The sequence below is a fragment of the Podarcis raffonei genome, chromosome 6 (genome assembly GCF_027172205.1).
Source record: "Podarcis raffonei isolate rPodRaf1 chromosome 6, rPodRaf1.pri, whole genome shotgun sequence".
Lineage (NCBI taxonomy): Eukaryota > Metazoa > Chordata > Lepidosauria > Squamata > Lacertidae > Podarcis > Podarcis raffonei.
The window spans coordinates 18,345,371-18,369,926 of NC_070607.1; the positions used below are offsets into that span (position 1 = coordinate 18,345,371).

Here is a 24,556-nt window from a genome sequence, read left to right on the forward strand (position 1 = left end):
TCCCAAATCTCCAAGAACATCAAAACAAAACAAAAACCATAGCCAACAATGTAAACAGAATGGTTTCCATTTTATTGTACAAAATCTCAGCCTTTTAAAAAAATACATAGTTTAGTTTGTTACTTACAAATCGTATCCAAGTAATTAATAAAGACAACACCAATCACAAGCTGACATACAAAAATGTGCAATAAAATTGAGATAGATTTATATGAAACTCTACATAATATGAAAGCTGATCCTGACAATGCTTTTTTAAATATCATTTTAAGTCATTCTTTAGTAATAAGGAATTCCAAGTGTATCCAACACCATTTGAATTGCTTGCAGAGGATCAACAATCTCTTTTATATTATCTTTCCTTAAAACCCATTCTGGTCTCTGCCTGTAGGTTAAAGGGGAGGAAATTGTACTGAAAAAGCAGATATTTTTTTTTCTCTTTTAAGCACGGAAATTGAAAGATTAGGATTTCTTACCTTGAAACTATTGTTGTCCTTAGAGGAGTTGCTGGGACAGAGAAATGCCCATTTTTGTATGCAGCCAACTTCTGTTTGGCAAGCATTCTTCGTGCATCCATTTGATGTTTCCGTACTGTGAGTTTAAACAGGCTCTGAAGGCGAGTAACTACTCGTGAGCTGCCTCGGATCTCCTAAAAATTAAACCACATTTTACAGTTAAATACAGTGTAATGCTTAGCTCAATGAAACCTGAAAGGAATAAACTTTTAGGAAACACATAGAAAAGCACCAGTTTTAATGGAAGTGATTAAGACCCCTCACCATCCAATCCTAGAGTGACACAGTTCCAAAGCTTGCCTGTCAAAGATCCTCCAACAGCACCATTGCTGTTCCCAAATATTAGGTCTCCAGCTTAGGTCCCCTGTCATTCTCAACAAAAGTAAAATGCATTTGGCACCAACTGGCTGTGTAAAATAGCAGCTTTAACACACTACCAGCCGTGTTTGTATATTAGGAGCCACTGTGGCAAATCTCTCCTGCTCATCCCTCACAAACGGGAAAACAATTCCACAATAGTTAATGATGGAATGGAGTGGAGAGCAACCAAAACTTACAGAAGCTCTTCTTGAGTCCTTTGAAAGAAGAGCAAGCAGGCAGCACGTCTTGGTAAAAATGCTTCCACCTTTCTCTGAAACTTTGTCGCCAGCTCTCTCTCTGTACATCTGAAGTAGGTCCAGTAAAGTATCAACACAATTCTCCACTGTGTAAACAGCTTCAGTTGTCTTTTCATACTTGAAAAGAAAAACAGTTCTGGTTAAGTACTTTCCCTCCAACTTTGAGCAAAGAAGGTCTCATTGTATTTGAGACGGTCTTAACAGACTTCTTACACTGGATATATAGTACAGTGTAAACAAAATAGCAAAACAACACTGTGATGACTGTTAGTGGATTTGCAGGAAGGAGTGTCCTCGCTCCTGCCGCATTCTGAATTGGAGCTCTCAAGTCCAAAAGCAGTGATCAAGACCAGCTCTAAGCCCCAAATTCTGGCAATAAAAATGGGACTGAGACCATTTAACAAAACTTGGAAATGCAGAAGTACCTTTGACAAATTAAGCAGGACCTGGACAGAATAACGTATGACATCCATGCTAGGGACACTGCGATTGCAACTCCGTATCAAAGTAAAAATAGTGGATACTGCTTCATTCTGGACCATACTTTCACAGCAAACGGGTGATAGTCGGGTAACAACCTCTGGAGAGGGAGAGAGAAAGAAATATAGATCAGCCTATTTTCAGGGTGGCAACAGTTGGATGAAATGCACCATGGAAATAGGGGCCAGTTCTCATTGACACACAGTAATTGAGATAGAGCTATGGTTCTCTATTGGGGGTCTGTGGCACCCATCAACTGTCAGGGGAAGCATGGCACCCAAAAGCACATGTTTCCGGGCGCCATGCAGGTCATGTGACTTGCACAAGCACACACCCAAATTCTGCACTGGGACATGTTGGAGGGTATGGTGGTACCTTTCACATAACAAAAACCACCACAGAAATATCAACATTTTCAAAAGTAGGGGGTCCATGGCATTGCTTTTGAAAAACAAGGGGTCTGTGGTACTTAGCTAATGGGGAACCACCGGGATAGAGAAGTTTCATGCTTCTCAGTGCATGAAGTGGGGTTGGATTGGATTGGATGCCATTCTACTCTGGTCAAACGATCCCATTTTCCACCACACACCAGGAAAACTAGTCCTTCCAATATGAAAGTACAGTGGTACCTCAGTTCTCAAACATAATCCTTTCTGGAAGACCATTTGAGTTCCAAAATGTTCAAAAATTGAGGTGCAAAGGGCTGTCTGCAAATTCAATTGATAAAATGGAAAAACACACAGCGGAAGCTGTTCGAATTCCGAGGCACGTTTGAAAACAGAAGCATTTATTTCCGGGTGTTCGACGTTCAGGTTCTGAAACATTCATCAATGGAGAAATTCGAGAACCGAGGTACCACTGTAATAGGCAGGTAATAATGATGTAATTCCACCACCACCCCATCTTTACTGCTACACCTTTTATGTTGGTAAATTTGTAGAAAGAATGGTATTTATGGTGCATTGGGAATTATTTTTAATCTAAAAAATACAAACCCAAGTCTTTTAAAGCTGCCAGAATGTAAGAAAAGTGTTTATATTTGAGAAGCCGATCAATGGCAAGTGCTGTTCTGTTGCATAGCTTCTTATCTTCGTTGCTTTCTTTATTGGCAATCGACAAGCTATCTCGCAGAGCTCTCGTTTTTGCTGTGTCAGTCTTCTTCCTACATGAATACCCTCTCCACAGTGACTTATGATGGATGAGGGTGCGAGGGGCAAAGTGATTCATATTGAAGGAAAGGGAGAGGAGAAAGCCTGTTACATTACGGAATATAATTTTATTGTTTTCCAACCAATTCTAGCACAATTAATATTTTGCATTCAGTGGCTTCCAGGCATCATTCAGTGATCAGAAGCAGAACAGAAAAGACGTGTTCATATCTCAGCTGATTTTATTCTTATCTTTCTCTTTTTCAGTGGTTTCTAGAATGTTTGCTTTATGTTTACTGACGGGTTTTGACAATTAAAGCAGCATATAAATACAGAAAATAGTCAGATTTTTAGATAAAAGGTGGATTTTTAGATAAAAGGTTAGATAAAAGGTAGTTTAGATAAAAAACTACTCCAATTCCATTCACCAGTGAATAAGTGAAAGGAAATTCCAAATGTAGACGTTAAGAATGGAGCCATGCACCCCATTAGAATCGATAAGCATATCATTCCTGCTGTGGCAATATTCCCATCATCCTTAGCAAACGCAGGAAGCTGCCTTCTATCAAGTCAGGCCATTAGTACATCTTGCTCCTCGAAAGAGAATACCAAAGGCTGGTAGTGACTCCTGTGTTTCAGACACGGGTCATATACAGCCCACCTGAAGATGTCAGGGGCTGACTGTGGGCTTTTTGTATTCAAAGCTCTATCACTAAGCTCTCACACATAAGAATAAAACAAGGCCTTAAATATAACCATATCACTCAATAAAGCAGAAGCAGTCTCTCTAGGACCTTGGTTTACCTGAAATTTAGTTACTCCATTGATTAGGGCTTTTTGGTTCATGCCTTCCTGAACCGCATTTGCAGCTACATTTCTGCAGCTCTTCCGTCTCCTCACCCTTCTTTGTATTTTAATAATATTCTCACGATCTTGAAGGTATCTCCTCCTCTGCAGTTTTGCTCGATACCACCTCTGCTTAAACACACACAGGACAAAGAGAAAAATATTTTCTTGCTAAGATTACCTACACATTTTTAAAGGAATTAAAGAGATGGTCTTGATGAAACTTGGAACTTCAAGACATATGTAAGTACAGTGGTACCTCGGGTTAAGAACTTAATTCGTTCTGGAGGTCCGTTCTTAACGTGAAACTGTTCTTAACCTGAGGTACTTTAGCTAATGGGGTCTCCCATGATTTCTGTTCTCATCCTGAAGCAAAGTTCTTAACCCGAGGTACTATTTCTGGGTTAGCGAAGTCTGTAACCTGAAGCATCTGTAACCTGAAGCGTCTGTAACCCTAGGTACCACTGTAACATGAACTAATAAAAAAGACTGAGCATTTTCAAGAACAGAAGAGGCACTTGGTAGAAAGAAGCTCCTAGAGCAATACATTTGTTCTAAAAGCTAACCTGAATGTACAGAACTGAAGAGAGCTGCAAGTGTGCTTGCTTCAAGTGAAAAGCTCTGTAAGCCCTCTGAATTCTAACAGCAGCGAGATGATGATATGCAGCAGCTGCAAAACGAATGAGAAAACTCTGCCGGCTCTGTGCCAAAACCATAAAAGGGGGGGGGGGGGAGAGAGACATAAAAACTTTCAAAATGTATAAAACGGCATCACAATTGTAACAGCAGTAAAAATATTTATCAGTGTATCACAGTCGGTATAATACTAAAAGTTACTTCTTGGTGAACACTCATTAATAATCTGTACAGCCAGCCTAAAACATTACCATGGAAGAGGTTGGGAGGGGGCGTTCCACAGCTATGGGGAACACCACAAAAAGGTAGTCATGCAAGGAAGGCCCCTGTACCAATCTTGAATCCCTGGGTCATACGGGCATAGATAGTCCTGTAAGGACCTTAATCCAAAACTGTAAGGTCACTGCCAGGCAATTTGACTACCAGCAGTAGACATGTATCTCAAATATATCTCTCCACCCCCATCATTCAGCCCAGACTCTGAGGGCCTTCTGGCAGTTCCCTCACCGCAAAAAGTGAGGTTACAGGGAACCAGGCAGAGGGCCTTGTCGGTCAAGGCGCCCACCCTGTGGAACGCCTTCCGATCAGATGTCAAGGAAATAAACAACTATCTGACTTTTAGAAGACATCTGAAGTTTTTAATGTTTGATGTTCTATTGTGCTTTTAATTCTGTTGAGAGCCGTGCAGAGTGGGGAGAAGTAAATAATAATAATAATAATAATAATAATAATAATAATAATAATAATAATACCCAAGGAACTTGAACAAGAAAGTTTCAAACCAACTTGCTCTAACGAAAACTAGAAGTTCCCCCTGCACCACTACCAGTTTTGGTTACGGCTTTCACTTCCGCTTCTGAATCAATAGAAAAAATCTCCTTTTGCTGGTATACTATTTTGTTCCCAATATAAGATAGAAAACCAGCAGAACAGAAAAAAGCACAGAATGAGGTTTAGGATTCAAAGAGGGAAAGAGCATATTCATTATAATAAGAATCTAGCCATATTGTCCACCCTGCCTTTGACTCAGAGGAGTGGTTCTTGTGTACATATATTACAGGAATCAGTAACAAGTAATGTTGAAGTAAGTATACGTAAATACCTGGATACTTTTCAATCTGCAGAGCCTTAGACGTTCAAGGAAACTCCTGACTGTAGCTTGCATAATGATGATGCTCTTCAAAGTTTGCAAATAAGCTACTCTTTGGTGTTTCATAGCCAGGTAAGACCGATAACGCCGCTGTATTAAAAGTGCAGCTTCCCAGTATTTCTGGTATTGTTCCATGGCTTTATTTGTATGGTGATGAGTCTGTACTGCAGTAGCTGCTGTTCTGAGGCGAATAAACTTTCTACGAGCCACAGTCATGCGAATGAAGGACTGAATCTTTCTGGCCGCACAGATTTCCTTTGCCTGTCGGCGTGCTACCCTTCCACGATAGGCAGACTGAATAGTTATCACAGCCCTGCGTATCAACTTGTAATGTCTGCGCTGGGCATGCATTCGATAGAGAGACTGGATGAGAGTTGCTGCGACGTGCATAGCTTTCACTTCTTGCTGTGTTCTTAACTCTCCGTATGTGGACTGAATCATTACAGAAGAGTTCTTAATTGCCAGGTGTGCTTTTTCCTGGTGTTTTGCCTTTAGGTAAGACCGGTAGGAATTTTGTATGGTGACAGCAGCACCTCTCAGCTTTTGGTAAGAGACCCTAGCCCTGTGCATTCTAAATGTTGCTTGAATTACCTTTGCTGCTAAGTGTTTGCGCTCAATTTCCTTCCTGATTTTAAATCCTCTGTAGAAAGACTGGACACAGATAACGGCTGCACAAACAGAAACGTATTCCTGAGCCAGCCTCCTTGCCAGAACTGATGCTCTGTACCGTCTTTGAAGGACTACAGCAGCTGCTTTCAAAGCAAGGTATTTTCTACGTTCTCTCTGCATTTTAAAATTCCGCTGAAGCACAATGGCAGCTTGGTGCCTTTGCTGACATCGTCTTGCCTTCATCCAGCGAAAAGCTTTCTGGATGCAAATGGCGGCACTTTTAGCAGAGGAATACTGCTGGGCTGCAGTTTTGCACAGCTTATTGGCCCTGACTTGAACCTGTATAACTTTGGCTGCCCATTGTAATTTTTTGTAGGAACACTGCTGCCTGTGCCTTCTATAGTTACTCTGTATGACTGTTGCAGCATAATGTTGTTCCCTCAAGATGCATCGCACTTTCGTTCCTCTGTAAGCAGCCTGAAGAACTAAAGCAGAGTGGCAATATTTTAAGTAGAGTCCTCTAGCGTGTTTCATCTCACGGTATGCTCTATAATGCTGCTGTATGGAAACAGAAGCAAGCTTCACAGCTTGGTATCGAGTATAAGCTGTATGTCTTCTAAAGGCTGCTTGGATAACTGTAGCAGCTCCATGCATTTGGCTCACACGTTTCCTGGCCAGCAGGCCTCTGAAGGCAGACTGTATTACGATGGCAGCTTTATAGAGATGGACATACTCTTCACGCTGCTGTTTAGAGAGTACCATTGCTCGGTACTTCCTCTGAATCGTCACAGCAGCTGCCTTAAGAGAAGCAAACCTTTGCCTCTGAAGAAAAGTTCTGAATCGCCTTTGGATGGTGGTGGCAGCCATATGCATCCTTTGCAAATGGAGCCTCGCTTTCATACCTCGGAAGGCAGCCTGTATTTGGATGGCAGAAGTCTTCATCTGCCAGTATTTGCGCATCTGAGCATTGCGACATTTACAACCACAATACCACTGCTCAATCAGTTTGGCCGCTGCAGTTAGCTTCAGGAAAGATTTTCGCTGCTTGTACATTCGATAAAATGACTGAATAGAAGTTGCAGACTGGTGCAAAGCTTTTAGCTCCTGTCTAACTTTCATCCCCCTGTAGGCAGCCTGTAGTACAAGAGAAGCCTTCCTTAACTTGAGATACTTTTCCCGTTCCATTCTCCCTCTGCAATGAGCTCTGTAGTGCGTCTGAATTACAATTGCTGACAGTTTCATTGCCTGATATCTAACCTTACTCTGATGCATTTTAAACATGCCTTGGATAATAACTGCTGCTTGGTGCATGCGTTGAATTTCACGCCTTACTCTTACGCTTCTGTAAATTGCTTGCATTTTAACAACTGCAACCTTTAAAGTGAGGTATTCCTGCCTTACACTCCTGGCTAGGACAGCAGCACAATACCACCTTTGAACCTTAACGGCAGCCCCTCTGAAACTTTTAAACTTTGTTTGACTGATGTGCATCCTGAAATAGGACTGTATGACTACTGCAGCGTGGTGCTGTCTTTGGATTGCCTTCCTCACAACCCTCCCCCTCCAAGCTGCCTGGAGTTGCACAATGCTATTGCGAAGCGCAACGTATTCCTGCTGTTGTTTTCTGCCCAAAAGTTTGGCTCTGTAATGCTGCTGAAGTGTTTGAGCAGCATTTCTCACCATCCTGAACTTTTTCAGAGCCATGTGTCTCCTAAAGGCAGATTGTATTTTAATTGCGGCAGCATGCCAGCTCTTAATGCATTTCTTTACTTGCCAGGAACGCAGAGCGGCCTGCAAGGAAATTACAGCTGTTCTTGTCTTCAAAAACCTTGTTCTGATTTTGGAAGCCCTGTACCATCTCTGAATCACAAGGGTAGCTTGAATCAAAGCTTGGTATTTTTTTCTTGCAGCATAAGCCCTCAAAGCAGACTGGATCTTAACAGCAGCCATTTTCTGACACTTAAACATTTTCCGTACTTTATAGCCCCGGTAAGCTGCTTGCAAACACACAGCAGCCTTTTTTAGCTGCAAGAACTTCTGCCTCAGAAAAATTTGCTTTCTGTATGCACGGTAGTGTACCTGAATGACACCAGCAGCTCTGACTTGTCTACACAGTAAACGAGCTTTCATTCCTCTATAAGCAGATTGCAGGAATATAGCTGCCAAACGTTTCTGCAAATATGTTTCCCTGTCAATTTTCCTCATCCTGTAAGCTCTGTAACACTTCTGAATAGCCATCACACACAGTCTTTTCCGTTTGTAAATGAATTTAGCTTTAAGACATCTGAACAAGGCCTGTATCTTGATAACACTGTGTCTGATATGTAAGTAATTGTTTCGATCTCTGGTCATCCTGTACCATGACTGAATTACAACTGCAGCTCTCTCCTTCTTTGCTAGTTCAGTTGCTTGCAGTCGCTTCTCTATTTCAACTTTTGAATTCATTTTGCAGCCTTTCCATCTTCTAAATGCAGACTGAATCACAAGCGCTGACTGTTTCATCCTTTGATATTTTTGGCGATGGGCTTCTGCTATCAAAAAAGCCCTGAAGTGCCTCTGAATAGTGAGAGCAGCCCAGCAAACTTTTTTATAAGCAGCAACAGCAAGGAACATTCTTATCCTTGCTTGCACAATAATTGTATATTGCCGAAGCTGCAAGTATTTTCTTCTTGCGTTGTATCTTCTCCAGTAAGTCTGGGGTGGAAAAAGTGACACACAGCTGTAAGAATCAGATTTCACTGCACGTTTACAGTTTTAATACAAGAGAAATGGGCAATTCTTTCTATGCATATATGGTGGACTCGAACAATAAAATTCAATATTCTTTATATAAAAGTATGGCATATAAAGTGTTCTAACAGTGAACCATATTTTACTTGGTTCTGAAATCTTATTCTGGGCAGAAATGAAATAGCACCTGGTAATCTCAATCGGCTAGGAAATGCAGTAATTTTGACATAGTAATTTCACATGAAAAGTCAATCATACCTGAATGACAACAGAAGATACTCTTTCAACTTCTTCCTGCTTTGCTTTTTTTAATTTCTGAAGTTTCACCTGGGCCATGTATCTTCTCCAATGTTTCTGAATTACAACTGCACCTTTTGATTTTTCTTCAAAAATCTAGCAAAAGAAAAATTCCACTGCTGATTAAATATGTCCATATAGCATCGATACTGTAGAATCACGTTCTGCGGATAATTTAGGAAACATGCAAAGTAACTCAAAGAAATACCTGTGCTAATCTTGTTTTCAATCTGTGTTCCCTCCACACTGACTGAATCAGTCGAGCTGCTCGAATCTCTTTAGAAAGATTTACAAGTCGCGAACAAAGAAATGACACATAGGCAATAACTACCTAAAGAAAACCAAGAGAGCAGAGAACATACAGAAACTTAGCAAGTTGCGATAAAAGTAAGTTGTGATTGAACAAGGCAATGGTGAATTGACGTGGTTGATTACCTTCTCATCAGGAATTGTATTGGACATGTCTGAAAGGTGAATCATAGCAGGAACACCACCAAGGTCAGAAATTGCAGCATTAATCAGCTGGAAGTTTCTCTTCTCATTGTCAAGGAGTTCTTTATAAAGCACGGAAGAAGTTACAGCTTTATTTTTTAAAAAACAGACAAAAAAGATTGAATTTATTAAGTCAAATAAAATGGTAATAAGCATCTTCCCTCTGCCTTCAATAATCATTTAATGAACTCACTTTCATCAAAAGCTCCATTGAGTACAGTCAGAGAAGAATCAGACTCAGAGGAAGAATTTAGAGCAACTGTACCACTTTTGGTGCATTCCACTGTTAGAGTTGTGTGCTGGCAGATAGCTTCCAAAGGCACATAACATGGATGATAATGATGAATCAAATAACACAACACTCTTCCATCTGAGAAGGATACTGTAAAGTTTTCAACCTAGTTAAAAACACAAAACCAGTTAAGCAAATATTTTCTGCCAGTGGCTTCTCTATTTGAAGGTTTGTATCAGCATACCATGTGCTAATAAAGCTGAGTTCTAGGCCTCCATTTCTGAACTCCAGCCTACTCAACACTGCATTCCTTTCTTCCGATGGCTTTTATTTTATTTTCTTTTTGAAAAGCAAATCTAGAGGGGAAAATACCCTTCCCACACAACAGTATTCAAAGTCTGAAAATTAATAACTTTAATACCCTTTGCTCTTTACAGCCAGATAACTGTGGTAATCATCTTCTTTCACTTGGGGTTCTCTAGGGGTTATTACATTGGAACACTTGCAGAAATTACAGTGGCATGAAATCTTCAAAAACAGTACTAAGTTAAAGTATAAATTGATGGCTTCCATCAATTAGTATAGCAAAGTTGTGGTCTATCAAATAATACTTTCGTCCCTTGTTTGCTTATTGGGGAGGAAACAGAACAGAGATGTGTCATTACAGAGGGTGATTATTGGGAAAGTTTTTACCTTGACATTGTAAAACCCACAGACAGTATTGACCCAATCCATCAGCATTTTTACATTTTCACTGCAGCTTTCGGATGAATAAAAGTTACTGCTGTCTTTTCTCACGTTGTTGGCAATACGAGATTCTAAAGCAGCAGACTTCACTTTTGTAACGTGCATGTTCTTCAAAAAATCAATTTCTTCTTTCAACTGATCCCTATCAAGGGAAACCTCCACCTGAACAAGAACAAATTTAAAATATTATTTCTAAAGATGAGGGTTTCTGATTGTTAGGGATATGTAAATCATTGTAATTCTCAAAGCATGCTAAACACATAACAACTATGTTATCAGGACAATGCTAGCAGAACAAGTCCAAACATGTCTATTCAAAAACAACTCTCATTTAACTTAACGAAGCTTACTCTGCAAGCAGCAAGATGGGTTTTCCAGAAAACTTTGTTTTAGAAAATGAATTTATGAAACAGCGGTAACATTTTTCAGTGGAAAGATAAAGCACTGAAAATGTCCTGGGCCACATCGCTGCTCTAAGGTGAATATAGCAATTGCATACTAAGGTGGAACATTTGGTGGGCAGGACAATGTCAATCCTGACAAAACACAAACTTGCTCTGGTTTAAAATTTGGAGATGGCTAAATAACATATGAAAGAAAATGTAAACTGGTTATGCACCTGTATAACCAATTTAAGATGAACAAGAACTCTTTCGACTCCACAGCACATTTTGTTATGTGATAAAATTAATCAAGACTATTTTTCCATAATTAATTTCAATGCTCGTAAATTTGTTGATAGTATTTTTAAAGGCATCAGACCTCGATGTCTTCCCTTTTTTGATGCACCAGTTCTGTACATTTCATGTAACATTTCACATCACTACCAATTATAAAAGCATAGCTCATCTAACTATGTAAGACATACGGCCTTTTCTCCCACATATTCAGTGTTCCCCATCTTGCAACTTGTGTAGGGGTTACGTTCCAGGGATTGTGTGCAAAGCTGAAGCTGCATGTAGTTAAAACCCAGGAAGCAAGGTGGAGAAGCTTAAAAGCTCTTAATAATAATAATTTAATAATAATAATTTATTATTTGTACCCCGCCCATCTGGCTGGGTTTCCCCAGCCACTCTGGGCGGCTTCCATAGAAACCAAAAATACACTAAAATATCACAGATTAAAAACTTCCCTGAACAGGGCTGCCTTAAGATGTCTTCTGAATGTCAGGTAGTTATTTATCGCTTTGACATCTGATGGGAGGGCGTTCCACAGGGCAGGCGCCACTACCGAGAAGGCCCTCTGCCTGGTTCCCTGTAGCTTTGCTTCTCGCAATGAGGGAACCGCCAGAAGGCCCTCGGCGCTGGACCTCAGCATCCGGGCAGAACGATGGGGGTGGAGACGCTCCTTCAGGTATACTGGGCCTTTCCACACTTTCTGTGATTTCACAATCACAATTTCTGTGATTTCAACAAGCTGGCTGCCAGCATAAAGCTGTGGTTGTACAAGTTAAATGTATGGAAGTTGGGAGTCAACTGTACTGATGTTCTACTTTACATGCAGTTGGTGAGGTCATCTCTGTGCATTTGGTATAGGCATGGAATTGCTTTTGAGAACTGCCCTTCAGTAGTATTGGCTTCTATATACAGGCCATTTTTTATACAGCACCCCATTTTTTTGAAGATACAATATTGCAAGTCCTAGATGCATACTACACATCTTCAATATATGTTGCAGAGATTAACTGCCAAAAAATCATTACGCAATACCTGAAAAGCAAATACTATTTTCCACAGCAGTGCAAGTGTTTTCTCTCTATGCCGGTCCACAATATCCTTAGCGTCAATCGATGTACCTATAAATCAATCAAATAGGTTACTGATTTGCAGCATCCACACATTTATTTTATAAAGGGACTACTTTCTACTTTGCTGGCACTTACCATGTTCATCTTCCAACTGTATTCCATGATCTTTTAGTACTTCAAAGGCAATCTTGACATTATGCATCTTTTGAAGTCTACTTATTGCAGGAACTCTTAATTTTTTGGAAAGACTCCAGTTTGACGACAGTAGTTCCAATGCTCTTCTGAAAATACAAAGATACCATGTTAAAAATATAGCCCATTTCCTCAAGTGAAATCCTTCTATAACTTCAGCAACAAAATGCAGTGAAAAGACTTACACTAGACGAATGCCACATTGCAAATCTGTGGCTAGATTTGTTACGGCAAAGTCAAACTCATCAAGTGGAGTCTGCACGTGATGAACTGGAAAGCCCAGGAAATATAGATGGCGAGAAAGATCACCTTCTCCACTTAGAAAATCTCGGGAAAATGCCAGCAGTATCTCTTTACTAGACTAGAGAAAAGGCAACAAGTTACATTCATGCAAGATTATCAGTTCTGTGCGCACATCATAGGGCTCATTTTCAAGTAAACAGTCATAAGATTGTGCTGCAAGGCAAACAGGAATTCTCTTAACTTCCAGTACGTTTAACCCAGTCATAGACTTTAGCTACAAACATTAATAAGACTACTACCTACCACATCCTATAAAAAGAAATTGCTAAATGCCTATTCCTCAGCTAATAAGCACACAAAATCAAGCTGCATTTGATAATGGCAACTTAAAATTCCTGTTCTAGCCATAGAAGAAAATTACCACCTCAGGAAACAAATGTAAGTCTTAAAATTAGTATCTTGTGGCTTCCACATATATACACTCAAATCTACTAATAACATTTCTTCTTCCTATATTCATTCTGCCCTCTTTTGTTTTTCTTATGTAACACCGTGGTACTACTTCTTTTAATGGAAAATTCAATTTTTAAAAATTACCCAAAAAAATTCTAATTATGTACAAAACAAAAATACCTTGAATTCTGCATTTTTACAAAAGAGGCAAGGATCATGATCAATAATTCTAGACAGCTTGGCGCGATCAAGAAAGCAAACCAACAGAAGAAGTTTTTTCAGCGTAAATTTTGACAATGCTTCTTCGTGTCCTGTAAGAAAATATCAGATTGTATATAGAGCTGCATCTTAAAAAGTATAAAACAGATTATAAAACAGCAAAGAAAAATACCTACCATCTCGATACAAGTGAGGCACACTTGGGTGCCTATATTCAGCTGCAATATCTGGATTCCACAACAAGCGATTAAGTATAAACATTGCCAGGCCCATTACATCGCTGTTGCTCTCTAAGGCAATTAGCTCACCATAGACTACCTTTCATTAATGAGAGAAAGAAAATCCACTTTAAACAAAACAAAAACCTTGCAGCAATAGAATTCAGATCTTCAGAGCAGATTTATTAAAAGAACTATAGCAATATAATATTAATTATATTTCCCTTGACCACGAGTGATGGCAGATGACAGGCAAGCAGGTGCCGGGGGGGTGGGGGTGGCTTCATGGTTCCCCATCCTTCATAGTTGTCAACGTTTCTCTTTTTTAAAGGGAAATGCCCTTATTCCAAATAGGATTCCTCGCAAGAAAAGGGAAAAGTTGACAGCTATGCATCCTTGCCTTTGAGTCATGAAATAAAGATAATACCAAAGTCTTAAGACCAGTTCTACTGATTACCGGCAATCACTATCACCAAGCTTTATGTCCCTAAGGCTGATTAATACAGATTCCAGTACAAATCTTAGCAATTCTCTACAAGAGAATATCTTGCTCAAAGAACACTTTGTAACCATTAAGAAAATACAAACTTACTTCCAGACCTATGCGCAACCATAGTGGGTTATAGCATAAAAGCCAGTTGAGGATTTTCTGTCTTTCACCTGCAATGGACACAGAAGCAAAAGCAGGATAATATAAAAATCTGAAAAGGATGTTACCCAAGAATATACCGTGAAATTGCTATTATCAAGCTGTGGATTGTGGATTATAGAACCGAAGGCCATAAATAGACCTGGCCACGTTCTTGTATACAATTTCCCACCACAGTTCAATTTTTCTACATATGTGTAGGAATATCTGGAACACAGCTACATTCTTACCAATATCCTTCCAGAGATGTCTGTCCTTCCGAATTAACAAGTGTTTTGATTCAATTTCAATCTCCAGCCTTTTTATTGCTTTAACCATCTCGTTTGATGTAAATAAACGGCAAGCTGAGCGACGAAGTTTGTTCAGCTTGCACCGAGCTGTATAAGCTCTTAGGGATACTTCTTCTTTAGTTGGTGCTCTAGGAACACTTGGTTTATGAGACTCTGCTCCCAAGATAACGGACACCGCATTGACTGGAGAGAAAACAATTGCAAGTGTTAAAATCTACTTGGTATTATAACTTTTGTTGTAATATGTTTGTAATTTTTTCTTGATTTCATTGAGGAGATAAAGAACTGTACAACTTTTAGAAGACATCTGAAGGCAGCCCTGCATCGATAGGTTTTTAATGCTTGATGTTTTATTATGTTTTAATATACAGTGGTACCTTGGGTTACATACGCTTCAGGTTACATACTCTGCTAACCCAGAAATAGTGCTTCAGGTTAAGAACTTTGCTTCAGGATGAGAACAGAGATCGTGCTCCAGCGGCGTGGCAGCAGCAGGAGGCCCCATTAGCTAAAGTGGTGCTTCAGGTTAAGAACAGTTTCAGGTTAAGTACGGACCTCCGGAACGAATTAAGTACTTAACCCAAGATACCACTGTAGGCTGTAAGTTGCCCAGAGTGGCTGATGAAACAGAGCCAATAATAATAATAACCTTTTTGTAAACCATTTTGAGGGTTGTTGGGTTTTTTTGGTTTTTTTACAATTGAGCGATGTATAAATTTTATGAAATAATTAAAATATAGCCTCCTTCCACAAAGTGCAGATTATTTCACTGTCTTGAATCAACTGGATCAAAATACCCATAGAAGCACAATGTTTTGATTGGGTGGGAAAGCTGAATTAATGGATTGTTCTTCCTTGCTGTAGGAAACTGGGCTTACTGGCCTCTTGACCCTCTGCCACCTATGATGCTATGATAATATTTGCAATCTTTGAAGAGAGTTCACACAAACTTTACCCAGTGTGCATCCAGGATTATACAAGCTCAAAGGAAAGGGTGCATTTATAAGTCATGGTAAACCACAGCTAAAGGTCTACACTGAACGTGCAGATCACTCACACTTCGCTACTGCCCACTAACAAGAAGGACAGGAGCAACATACCAAGATTCTTGGCTAAGGGTTTCGCACAAACTAGGTATTATGGCTTGAAGCAGAACTAGCCAGTATTGGAAAGCCAAGAATGAACTTCCTTCAGTTGTTGCTAGCAGATGAGAGCAATGACCTTCCGTGTCAACTCTGAAACACTTGCTAATAACTTCTATTCTGCCAGGTCTATGAAGGCAGATAAAGGGTATCTCACCCACAATGATCCATCAACGTTTGTTTTAAATTTCTTTTTGCTTTTGATTTGTTTTTAACTTTTTATGCTATTGTTTAGTTTTATGTTTTTATATTGTTGTAAACTGCTGTGATATATTCATGATACAGCGGTATATAAATATTACTTTATAATAAATAAAGCAAGAAATGCTCCAATATGCTAACAATGGAAGCACACAAAGGGAGTGGCACTTTTTCGGCTGCACAATCAATTTTGTAAACTGAGTGGTGGGCAGAAGAGGCTGCAGATCTGCCACCTGACTTAGGAATTGATGGGTTTAAAGCTTTCCAAAAAAGCAACACCGAATAACAGAAGCAGCACTTCACATGTGAGCTTTCAAGTTAAAGTAGCTCTGTGCATATGAATGCAGAACGTCAGCTCAAATGAAATAGCCCATCAGATTACATTAATTTATCTGATGTGATAGTCATATACCAGTTTTAAGTAATTTTGTTATGTTTTATATTCCCAGTGGAAATAGTATTGTTACTCTAATATTTATATTGACAAGTTAATAAATGAAAAGATTTTAAAGTAAGCAAACTGGATTGCTGAAGTCTAGAATAATTCTTATATATGTGAAACATTAAGACCCTGCAGACCTCTTTTACCTTGTGAAGTATCTGTTTTCACAGTGAAGTCATCAGGAGTAAGTACAAAATTCAACCACCAAGTAAAACCTTGTTGCTGTTTCTCTTTCCAGCACTCATCGTAAAACATGTTCTTGGCCACAAAAGGCATTGGATGTCTAGGAATGTCTTTGAAAAAAAGATTAAAAGTTACATTACATCTCAATTATGGACACCAGGTTGGATCCAGAGATCCACCCATGGAAGAAGGTAGGTAGGAGGTGACTTTCCCAGTGAGGAAGTGGGGTAGACTGTGGCGCAGGGGCTGAGACACTTTTTCCAAGGGCAGCACAATAGCAATGAAAACATTTGCAGGCTTTTACTCTTGGAATATGCCTATACTCTGAAGTAGTACTGATCAATCTAATTTCAGCTAAAATATAGCAAATGTGTTGAAACTGCCACTTGCACCAAGAGACTTTTCTTTTCATGGAGAATACAGAGCACAAAGAATTTATTTTCACCTGTTTTTAAAGGTTTCACAAACGTCAGCTGAGACTGTGCCACTGGAATAATGTTCTTTGTTTTCCTACCAGTCCTCCATTTTTTAGATAAGGAACCTGAAAATTAGAACAAGAACGAATTGTAATATTGTGAAGAACACAACAGAAAGAGACAAGAGGGGGAAAGGAGAATGGCAGAAATATATTACTAGATTCCTCTGGAAGGGGAAGAAACCAAAAAAGAAAGCGGTGGATTTTCCTTGCCGGATTTAGTATTATGAGGCATCCTGTTTATGCTGGTTAAAAGAATGGATATTATTTAAAAATACTGATGGTTTATTAGACCTATTTGGCTGGCATGCATATCTGTGGTACGAGAAAGTTAAAGTTTATAAAGCTTTTTGAACCATGTAGTAAGCAAAGCGTATGGGGAAAATATAAAAAAAGCATTAGAACAAAAAACACCATGGTGGCTTTCACCACTGGAGGCGATGTCTCTAAAAAAAATTAACATGAGAAATGATTGGGTATCTTATAAATAATTATTAATGGAAATAGATCATGAGTTGAAATTAAAGAGGTTTGAGGAGGATTATTAACTGATTGGTTAAAATAACATCAACTTAATGATATATTTAAGATGGATAAAAAGAAAGGTTTCTTTAATGAAACCTCTAAATTTGAAAAGGAGCTGTTAGAAAATAAGACTACATTACTTTAAAAAAATCTAAAAATTATTCTTAGAATGGTATACAAAAGACAAAAAGGTCAAATCACTGATGATACACTGGGCGAGAGATTTTGAATATAACATACAATTGGCAGAATGGGGAAGGTTATGGAATCAGGATTTAAAGTTCACAGCATGCTATACTTCGAAAGAAAATTATATGAAAATTATGTACCGTTGGTATTTAACCTCTAGTAAATTAGCTAAAATGTATAAAGCAAGATCAAATGAATGCTGGAAATGTAAAGAGAAAAAGGGCACCTTATATGTGGTAGAATTGTAAAGTAGTAAAAAAAATTTGGGAGATGATATATAATGAATTGAAAAAAATGTTTAAAATAACCTTTCCTAAGAAACCAGAAGCTTTTCTCTTAGGAATTCTAGGTGCCAACATTCCAAGGGACTAGAAGAGACTATTTATATATGCAACTACTGCTGCCCAGACAATATTAGACCAGAGATGGAAAGAAGGCATGGTCCCTACCAGAGAAGAATGACAGATTAAACTGATGGACTACTCAGAAATGGCAAAATTTAGGAATCAAGAAGACTAAATATGCTGACTCAATGTCAAATGAAAGCAATACGCTTTAGGCCTATCAAATGAATGTAATTTGTTTGAAGAGCAGCTATAAATAGTCACAGTTGGTCTTTATCACCAATTCATGGCAAATATTTTATTTAACAAATCCAAATAAACAGAAAAAAGGTTAAATTACCTGGTTTCTTTTTCTGACTTTGCTTTTCTCCGTTCACACATTTGGGATTCGATGCTTTCAAAGCACTGCAATCTTCATTTTCCACAAAGGACATCATTTTTTTTCTTGCAAAGTTCTCCACATATTTACCACTTTCGCTATTAGTATCTTCTAAATATTCTCCACTTTTTCTTTTATGACTATGTGACGTTCTTCCTAAGCAAGCTGAAGCTGTTTCAATTCTGTGATATATAACTGGAGGTTCTATAACTGGAAGTTCTGGCAACATTTTCATTTTTGCTGTTTCAGGAACATTATCCACAGATCGCTGAATTGCATTAGAAAGGCATTTTCTAGATTTTGGTTTTAATAAGTTCCTTCCTTGTCCCTCAGGACAACCTGACTTACTTTTAGTAACTGTGTTGCACAACAGAGGCCTTTTTTTACCATGTTCTTTCTGGAAGCAGCAAATTTGATCTGGGTCATTTTTCTTGCACCCACTTGCATTTCGTTCAAACTTTTCAAACTGAAATGTTGCATTTTTTTTACTGTGTGCATCATTAAGTTGCTTGCTTGAAAAATGAGACTCCACAGGAAAAGTAACAATTTGCCTTCTTTCCTTCTGTTGTGAACAAATTGTGTAAGATCCCAAACTTGAAGAATGGGACACCGATTTATGTACTTGTGAAGTTGGCTGAATAACTATTTGATTCTCTTTTAAAAACTGATCAGGTGAAAGAACTGGCACTCTTGTAGCTATAGCAGGCTCTTCACAAAGTTCATAGCTATTGTGTACAAAAGAATCAGGGCTTAAAATTTTCCTGTGATTCAAAGGAAAGCTTTTCAGATTTTCTGGTGTGCAAACTGAATCTGTGCTAGAACTTTCCACTTTCACTGAACTAATATGTCCACTTTCCAATTTCGTTTCCACAAGATCGTCACACTTTGGCATAACAGTACAGGTCTGTTTTGTATCCTGCTGTAATTCATTATCTGGTGCTGCACCAATAACAAAATATGGAATTGATCTCCCCATTGAAAGAGGGGAATTAGTGACATGCTGTTTTTCTTGCAGTATGGGATCAGTTGGAGAGTGTAAGAAGCTATTTTCTAAGAGGATTACACTGTTCCCACTAGGTGAAATGCTGCATCCATTCACTTCCAAGTTCTCACAGGCTTGTAGAGGGCTTCTAACTCTTCCAGTTTTTTTTGACATCTGAAAAGTTTCATTTATATTTTTGATTATGGGAAGTTTCTTCTGATATTGTGATTGCCGTGAAGGAGCTCTCTTTTTAACTGTATCCCAAAGACTTTTCTGAAAATGACACCAACACAAATATCCAGTTATTAATGTGCATATACTGAGAGCCCCTTTTAGCTACGTAGCCCTTCCTCTTCCTCGCTGTATAAATAATGCTGCTCATAGCCTACTTATTGCTGAGAAATACAGGCGTCCCCCCCAGTTACGCAATGCTCCAGGGCCCTGCACGTATAAGGAAAATTGCATTATGTGAGCAGCACCCTCTAAAAGCCTCTTAATGCTCATTTCTTTCCTGCTCTCCAGCTATCTGTCCATACAACTCTCTCTTCAACTAGAGTTGAAGCTTTGGGCTGGCTGATGGATGTGTGGAAAAGTGGCTGCTGTTGATGCACTATCACACATATCAGCTGCTAGTTGGGGAGGCTGAGCAGCCGAAGAAAAGTGCCACTGCGCCTCCGGTCCCTTTGGAGCTTCTTCCTCCCTCACTGTAGTCCTCTTCAGCTCCTTGCAAGCCATAAGGACTCTCCAGCTCTCTCCTGGTTTGAATCTACTGTGGTACCTCTGTTTATAGACAGGATCCATTCCGGAGGCACGGCTGTATCCCAAAAGGTCCATAACTGGAGGCGCCCTTCTGCGCACGCATGTGGCGCCATTGAGCACTTCTCCGCACACAGTGAAACCCGGAAGTATACACTTCCAGGGTTGCCACGTTCGTAACCCGAAGATTACATATCCAGAGGGATACATAACCCAAGGTACTGTATTTATTTAATTCCCATCGCCACGCATGTGTAGTCGCACGCATGTCAATCGCATGTAAGTGGAGGGGTGCCTGTACTATTTTTTCCAGCAAGTGTCAGTAGTGACACAACTTCGCAAAGTAAAAGGAAATAAGAAGCTATGAAGAGCCCATGTATTGTCATTTAAAAAAAATACTCAGAATTCATACAGGTAGCATCGCTGCATATTTATTCACACTGGGCATTTTTAATGGTGTAGATTTCAGAACATCTGGCAATGCTAGGGATGGTTAAAATCAAACCAAGGAAGGTATATCAAGAATTAAGCAGGGGACAGTGAAAGAGACCTAGGGAGACTTTCCAAAACCTTGTACCTCTCAGATCTATTACCTATGGAAACCCCTGACAATACCAGATAAGAAAGTTTAGTTTCTGCAACTTCAACATGCACTGCACAACATTCACTCCTACCAGTGGTTTACAAAGAGGCATTTTCAATATACTACAGCACTTGTATAACTGGATGGTGACTTTGGAAGCCAAAGCAGACTGGGAAAGGTTTTTTATGCATATATACGTTTCGTACCTTTTTCTTTGTAGACTGTTCAGCAGAACCCAGCAAAACTGCTTGATGTTTAACAACATCATTTACAACAAAAGTTATGAGCTCCCGCACTTTACCACCTTCCAGTGGTGTCCACGTTACTGAAATTAATATTCTCTCTCCAGACTGCAAAAGAAAAGCATAAAACATAGAAAGATGGTGTATTTCCTTTGACAGGCAACTGCAGGACTTCTCAATTTACAATCTCTTTCCATTTCTGTGTATGCCACAAATGATGTCTAAGTATTTTTGGCTAGATTGCATCCCCCCATCAAATAACGTATGAGCCATATACGAATGTGGTTAGTATTTTGCAGCAGTGCAATGCTGCACCTGCAGAGATACAAAGGCTACAGTGGACAGAAAAAGAATAGAATAGAAAAGAAGTTGATACAACAATATTAGTCAGTAAGCTGTTCACAATACCAGGTTTAGGACCTCACCTTGAATCAGAAAAAGACCAGTTAAACCACAGCACAACACTTCAGTCAATGCAGAAACGCACAAGAAAAATGGTACATATACACACTAGAGATCTCATATCCCCAGGCCTCTCCTTCACAGAACACTTATCTGTGTGGACCCCAAACATTAGAAATTGAAAGCTTAAACCACCCATCCCAAATCAGGCAAGGTAGACAGACTTTTTTTCCATTTTCCTAATAAGTGGTTTACCCCATTATGCTATAAAATCCTTTAGCAAACTCTCCTAAAATCTACTGGGCACATTCCTTATGGCTAAAAATACTCTGCAAATATGTAGTCACACTATAAAGATATATGCATTACCCTATTTCATGTAATGATATTCTATTGTACATCATCATTGGTAAGAACTGCTGATAAATCTTCTCTGAATATCCTAGTATTCACTTTTGATTTAACATACATTTGTCACCTTGAGTAAAGTTTTGTCTGTAGAAACAATTGATTGTTGTTAACACACTAGTACTATTATTACTCTGCAGTGAAAAGTTCCAGGGTGTTACAAGTGTATACAGGGCCAGATTTAGGTCTGATGAGGCCCTTAGCTACTGAAGGTAATGGGGCCCTTTATATGTCCAGCTGTCCTTTGTCAACAACAAATTGTTGCTGTTTTTTTGTGCTGAATATATGCTATAAGGTAATTTATGGACCTAATAGGTATCTAAAGCCATTTGCACATAACAAATAAGAGCCTACACAACACAAAACACTGTTGATGTAGGTTTTATTCTCTTTTTTATCTTATATTTTGGAAATGTACATCTCGTTTTCTTTTCCTTTATTTTTTTGGGGGGCCCCCAAGAGAGTGGGGCACTGAGCTATAGCTTGTTTAGCTTATATGTAAATCCGGCACTGAGTGTGTACCTGGACTCACATGTGCACAGCCAGCACTCATACATGTTCGTATACACACAGCTGACAGGTTTAGGATCTCTTCACTTAAAATCATATGCAAAGTTACACACACACACACAAATATATATATGTGTGTGTATGTATGTGTGTGTGTGTATATATATATATATATGTATGTATATGTGTGTGTGCATATATATATATATATATATATATATATATATACACACACACACACACACACATATATATATGCGCAAACATATGCAAAGTTACACAAACACAGACACATATATATTACACACGCGGAGCTCCGTCCCTACTTTAACCCTTCCTTAGCAGGGACAGCGCTTCCGACAGGCCAGCAACAGGACGAGCAGAGACGCCCCCTCCCCACCTTCCTTGATCAGTCCCCCCGCCGCTCTCCTCACCTGCAGCAGCCAGTGGCGCGGCTCCTGCACGGCGAAGCCCTTGGCGGCGGGCGGAGGTCTCCCGACGACCACGCGGACGGGCTCGGCGTTCGGGTTCTCGAGAGCCAGGCGTCGGAGGCGCGACGTGCCCACGCGGACGGCGCCGAAGCTGAGCAAGGGCGCCGGCGAGAAGGGGACCAGCGTTAGCGCGGCGTCGGCCTCCTCTTCGCCGCCGTCGTCCCCTTCGCCGGCTGTAGCCCAGCGCCGCCGCCGCGGGCCGCCTGGACTCGCCCTCCGGAGCCCCGTCGCTCCGCCGTCCTGCCTCGAGACGGCCATGGCTCCGTCGACCAAGGTGGGTCCCCGCCTCCTCGTCGCCGCCGGTTCCTTTTCCCCTCAGGAATACGGTCAAGGGCCTCGACAGCAAACCGCCTGTCTCCCCCTCCCCTCCCCCCCTCGCAACCCGGCAATAACAATGATCTTCGGCAGTTAAGAGTCCCAACCGCCAGTCCCGAATTTCAAACCCGGCCGCCTCCACCAATCAGGGCGGCGTCCGTGAGAAACGCGAGGCCAATCGCCGCGCGGAACGCCCCCGCACCCAATCGCCGCGCGCGCCGTTCGGAAAACGCAAGCCAATGGGCGGCGCCCTTCAACCAATGGCGAGCGGGAGTTTTCCTTTAAAACTGACGCATGCGCGGGGCGGGAGAGTGGGCTCACAATAGGATGCCGTGAGATCCCTAGCGTCGAATAGGCCAGCGGGGGAAATTATTTTTGTTGTTGTTAATTAATAACTATATACCATTGATTGTACTAATATAATATTATAATATAATACTGTATTAGAATAAGATATATTAATTGTATACAATTAATTATAATAATACCATATACCATGGTACCTTGGGTTACGGATGCTTCAGGTTACAGACGCTTCAGGTTACAGACTCCACTAACCCAGAAATAGTGCTTCAGGTTAAGAACTTTGCTTCAGGATGAGAAAAGAAATCGTGCAGCAGCAGGAGGCCCCATTAGCTAAGAACAGGTTAAGAACAGTTTCAGGTTAAGAACGGACCTCCGGAAGGAATTAAGTATGTAACCAGAGGTACCACTTTAGTATAATAATATATATCTAATAATTAAATACTACTGGTTATATTATACTATAATGTAATAATAGACAATCATTAATTATATACAATTAATCATAATACCATACTATAGTATAACAATAGATTATAATAATATATAATTATCAATATAGCTTTTTTATTGTTAGAATAACCTCCTTTTTGAATCGCTCTTACAAACAAGCTGCTACAAAATAAGGAAGATGATTCAAATTCAGCTACAAGTCACAATACGATGGTTGCAGCTTTATCCTCTTAATACACAGCTGCATAATCCTACCTTGCAGATAGATGGTCCTCAGAGTTTCTTATTGGTTGTTGGTCATGTGCGCCTCTTTGCATTGTGGGAGAGGATACACCCTCCATAATCTCATTGCCTAAGATCACATCGTCTGCTACCAGGCAGGAGAAGTGCCTCCCCACCTTTTAACTTTGATCAGTTAGGGTAGCCATATTTCAAAATCTACACATCCAACATGGGTTGCCATACAACTGGATTCCCCCGGGCATCCATGTTATTTTCACCCGGGCTGTTTCCGACCACTGAATCCCATTTCTGTCCATTTCTATGAAAACCCCACATTTCACAGTGCCCCAGAAAATAAGCCTTAAGCACCCTAATCCGGGGGGTCGTGATTTCAGCAAGAACCCAACATTGTCCAATGTGGTGAGTGCTGATCTTTGTTCATGAGGAACAGTGAGGCCAGAGACAATGTGGATCACCGGGGGGGGGGCGGTAGAGGCAG

At 40.0% G+C, this 24,556-nt stretch overlaps 2 protein-coding genes across 4 annotated transcripts; both read right to left on the reverse strand.

The window, feature by feature from the left end:
- Positions 1-51: 51 nt before the first annotated feature.
- On the reverse strand, positions 52-18,581 carry ASPM (assembly factor for spindle microtubules). 3 transcript variants are annotated; one of them, XM_053391479.1, is made up of 23 exons: positions 18,352-18,581; positions 16,924-17,019; positions 16,442-16,588; positions 14,451-14,693; positions 14,164-14,231; positions 13,530-13,671; positions 13,315-13,445; positions 12,624-12,799; positions 12,382-12,527; positions 12,209-12,294; positions 10,446-10,661; positions 9,786-9,918; positions 9,464-9,609; positions 9,237-9,359; positions 8,990-9,124; positions 5,345-8,695; positions 4,173-4,307; positions 3,565-3,735; positions 2,608-2,800; positions 1,558-1,712; positions 1,073-1,249; positions 477-649; positions 52-385 (listed from the first exon to the last, which is right to left on the reverse strand). In XM_053391479.1, the coding sequence occupies exons 1-23, from the start codon at positions 18,446-18,448 to the stop codon at positions 280-282; spliced, it is 6,546 nt and encodes a 2,181-aa protein (XP_053247454.1). In that variant the 5' UTR covers positions 18,449-18,581; the 3' UTR covers positions 52-279. The 3 variants fall into 3 exon arrangements, with proteins under 3 accessions (XP_053247454.1, XP_053247453.1, XP_053247455.1); XM_053391478.1 differs by having other exon boundaries at positions 9,714-9,918; XM_053391480.1 differs by lacking the exons at positions 52-385; positions 477-649; positions 1,073-1,249; positions 1,558-1,712; positions 2,608-2,800 and having other exon boundaries at positions 3,630-3,735; positions 5,337-8,695; positions 9,714-9,918.
- LOC128415104 (abnormal spindle-like microcephaly-associated protein homolog) lies at positions 18,525-23,138 on the reverse strand. Its single transcript, XM_053390970.1, has 4 exons — positions 22,708-23,138; positions 20,918-21,061; positions 18,587-19,645; positions 18,525-18,530 (listed from the first exon to the last, which is right to left on the reverse strand). Exons 1-4 carry the CDS (start codon positions 23,020-23,022, stop codon positions 18,525-18,527), a joined length of 1,524 nt encoding a protein of 507 aa, XP_053246945.1. The 5' UTR covers positions 23,023-23,138.
- Between the last annotated feature and the right edge of the window lie 1,418 nt (positions 23,139-24,556).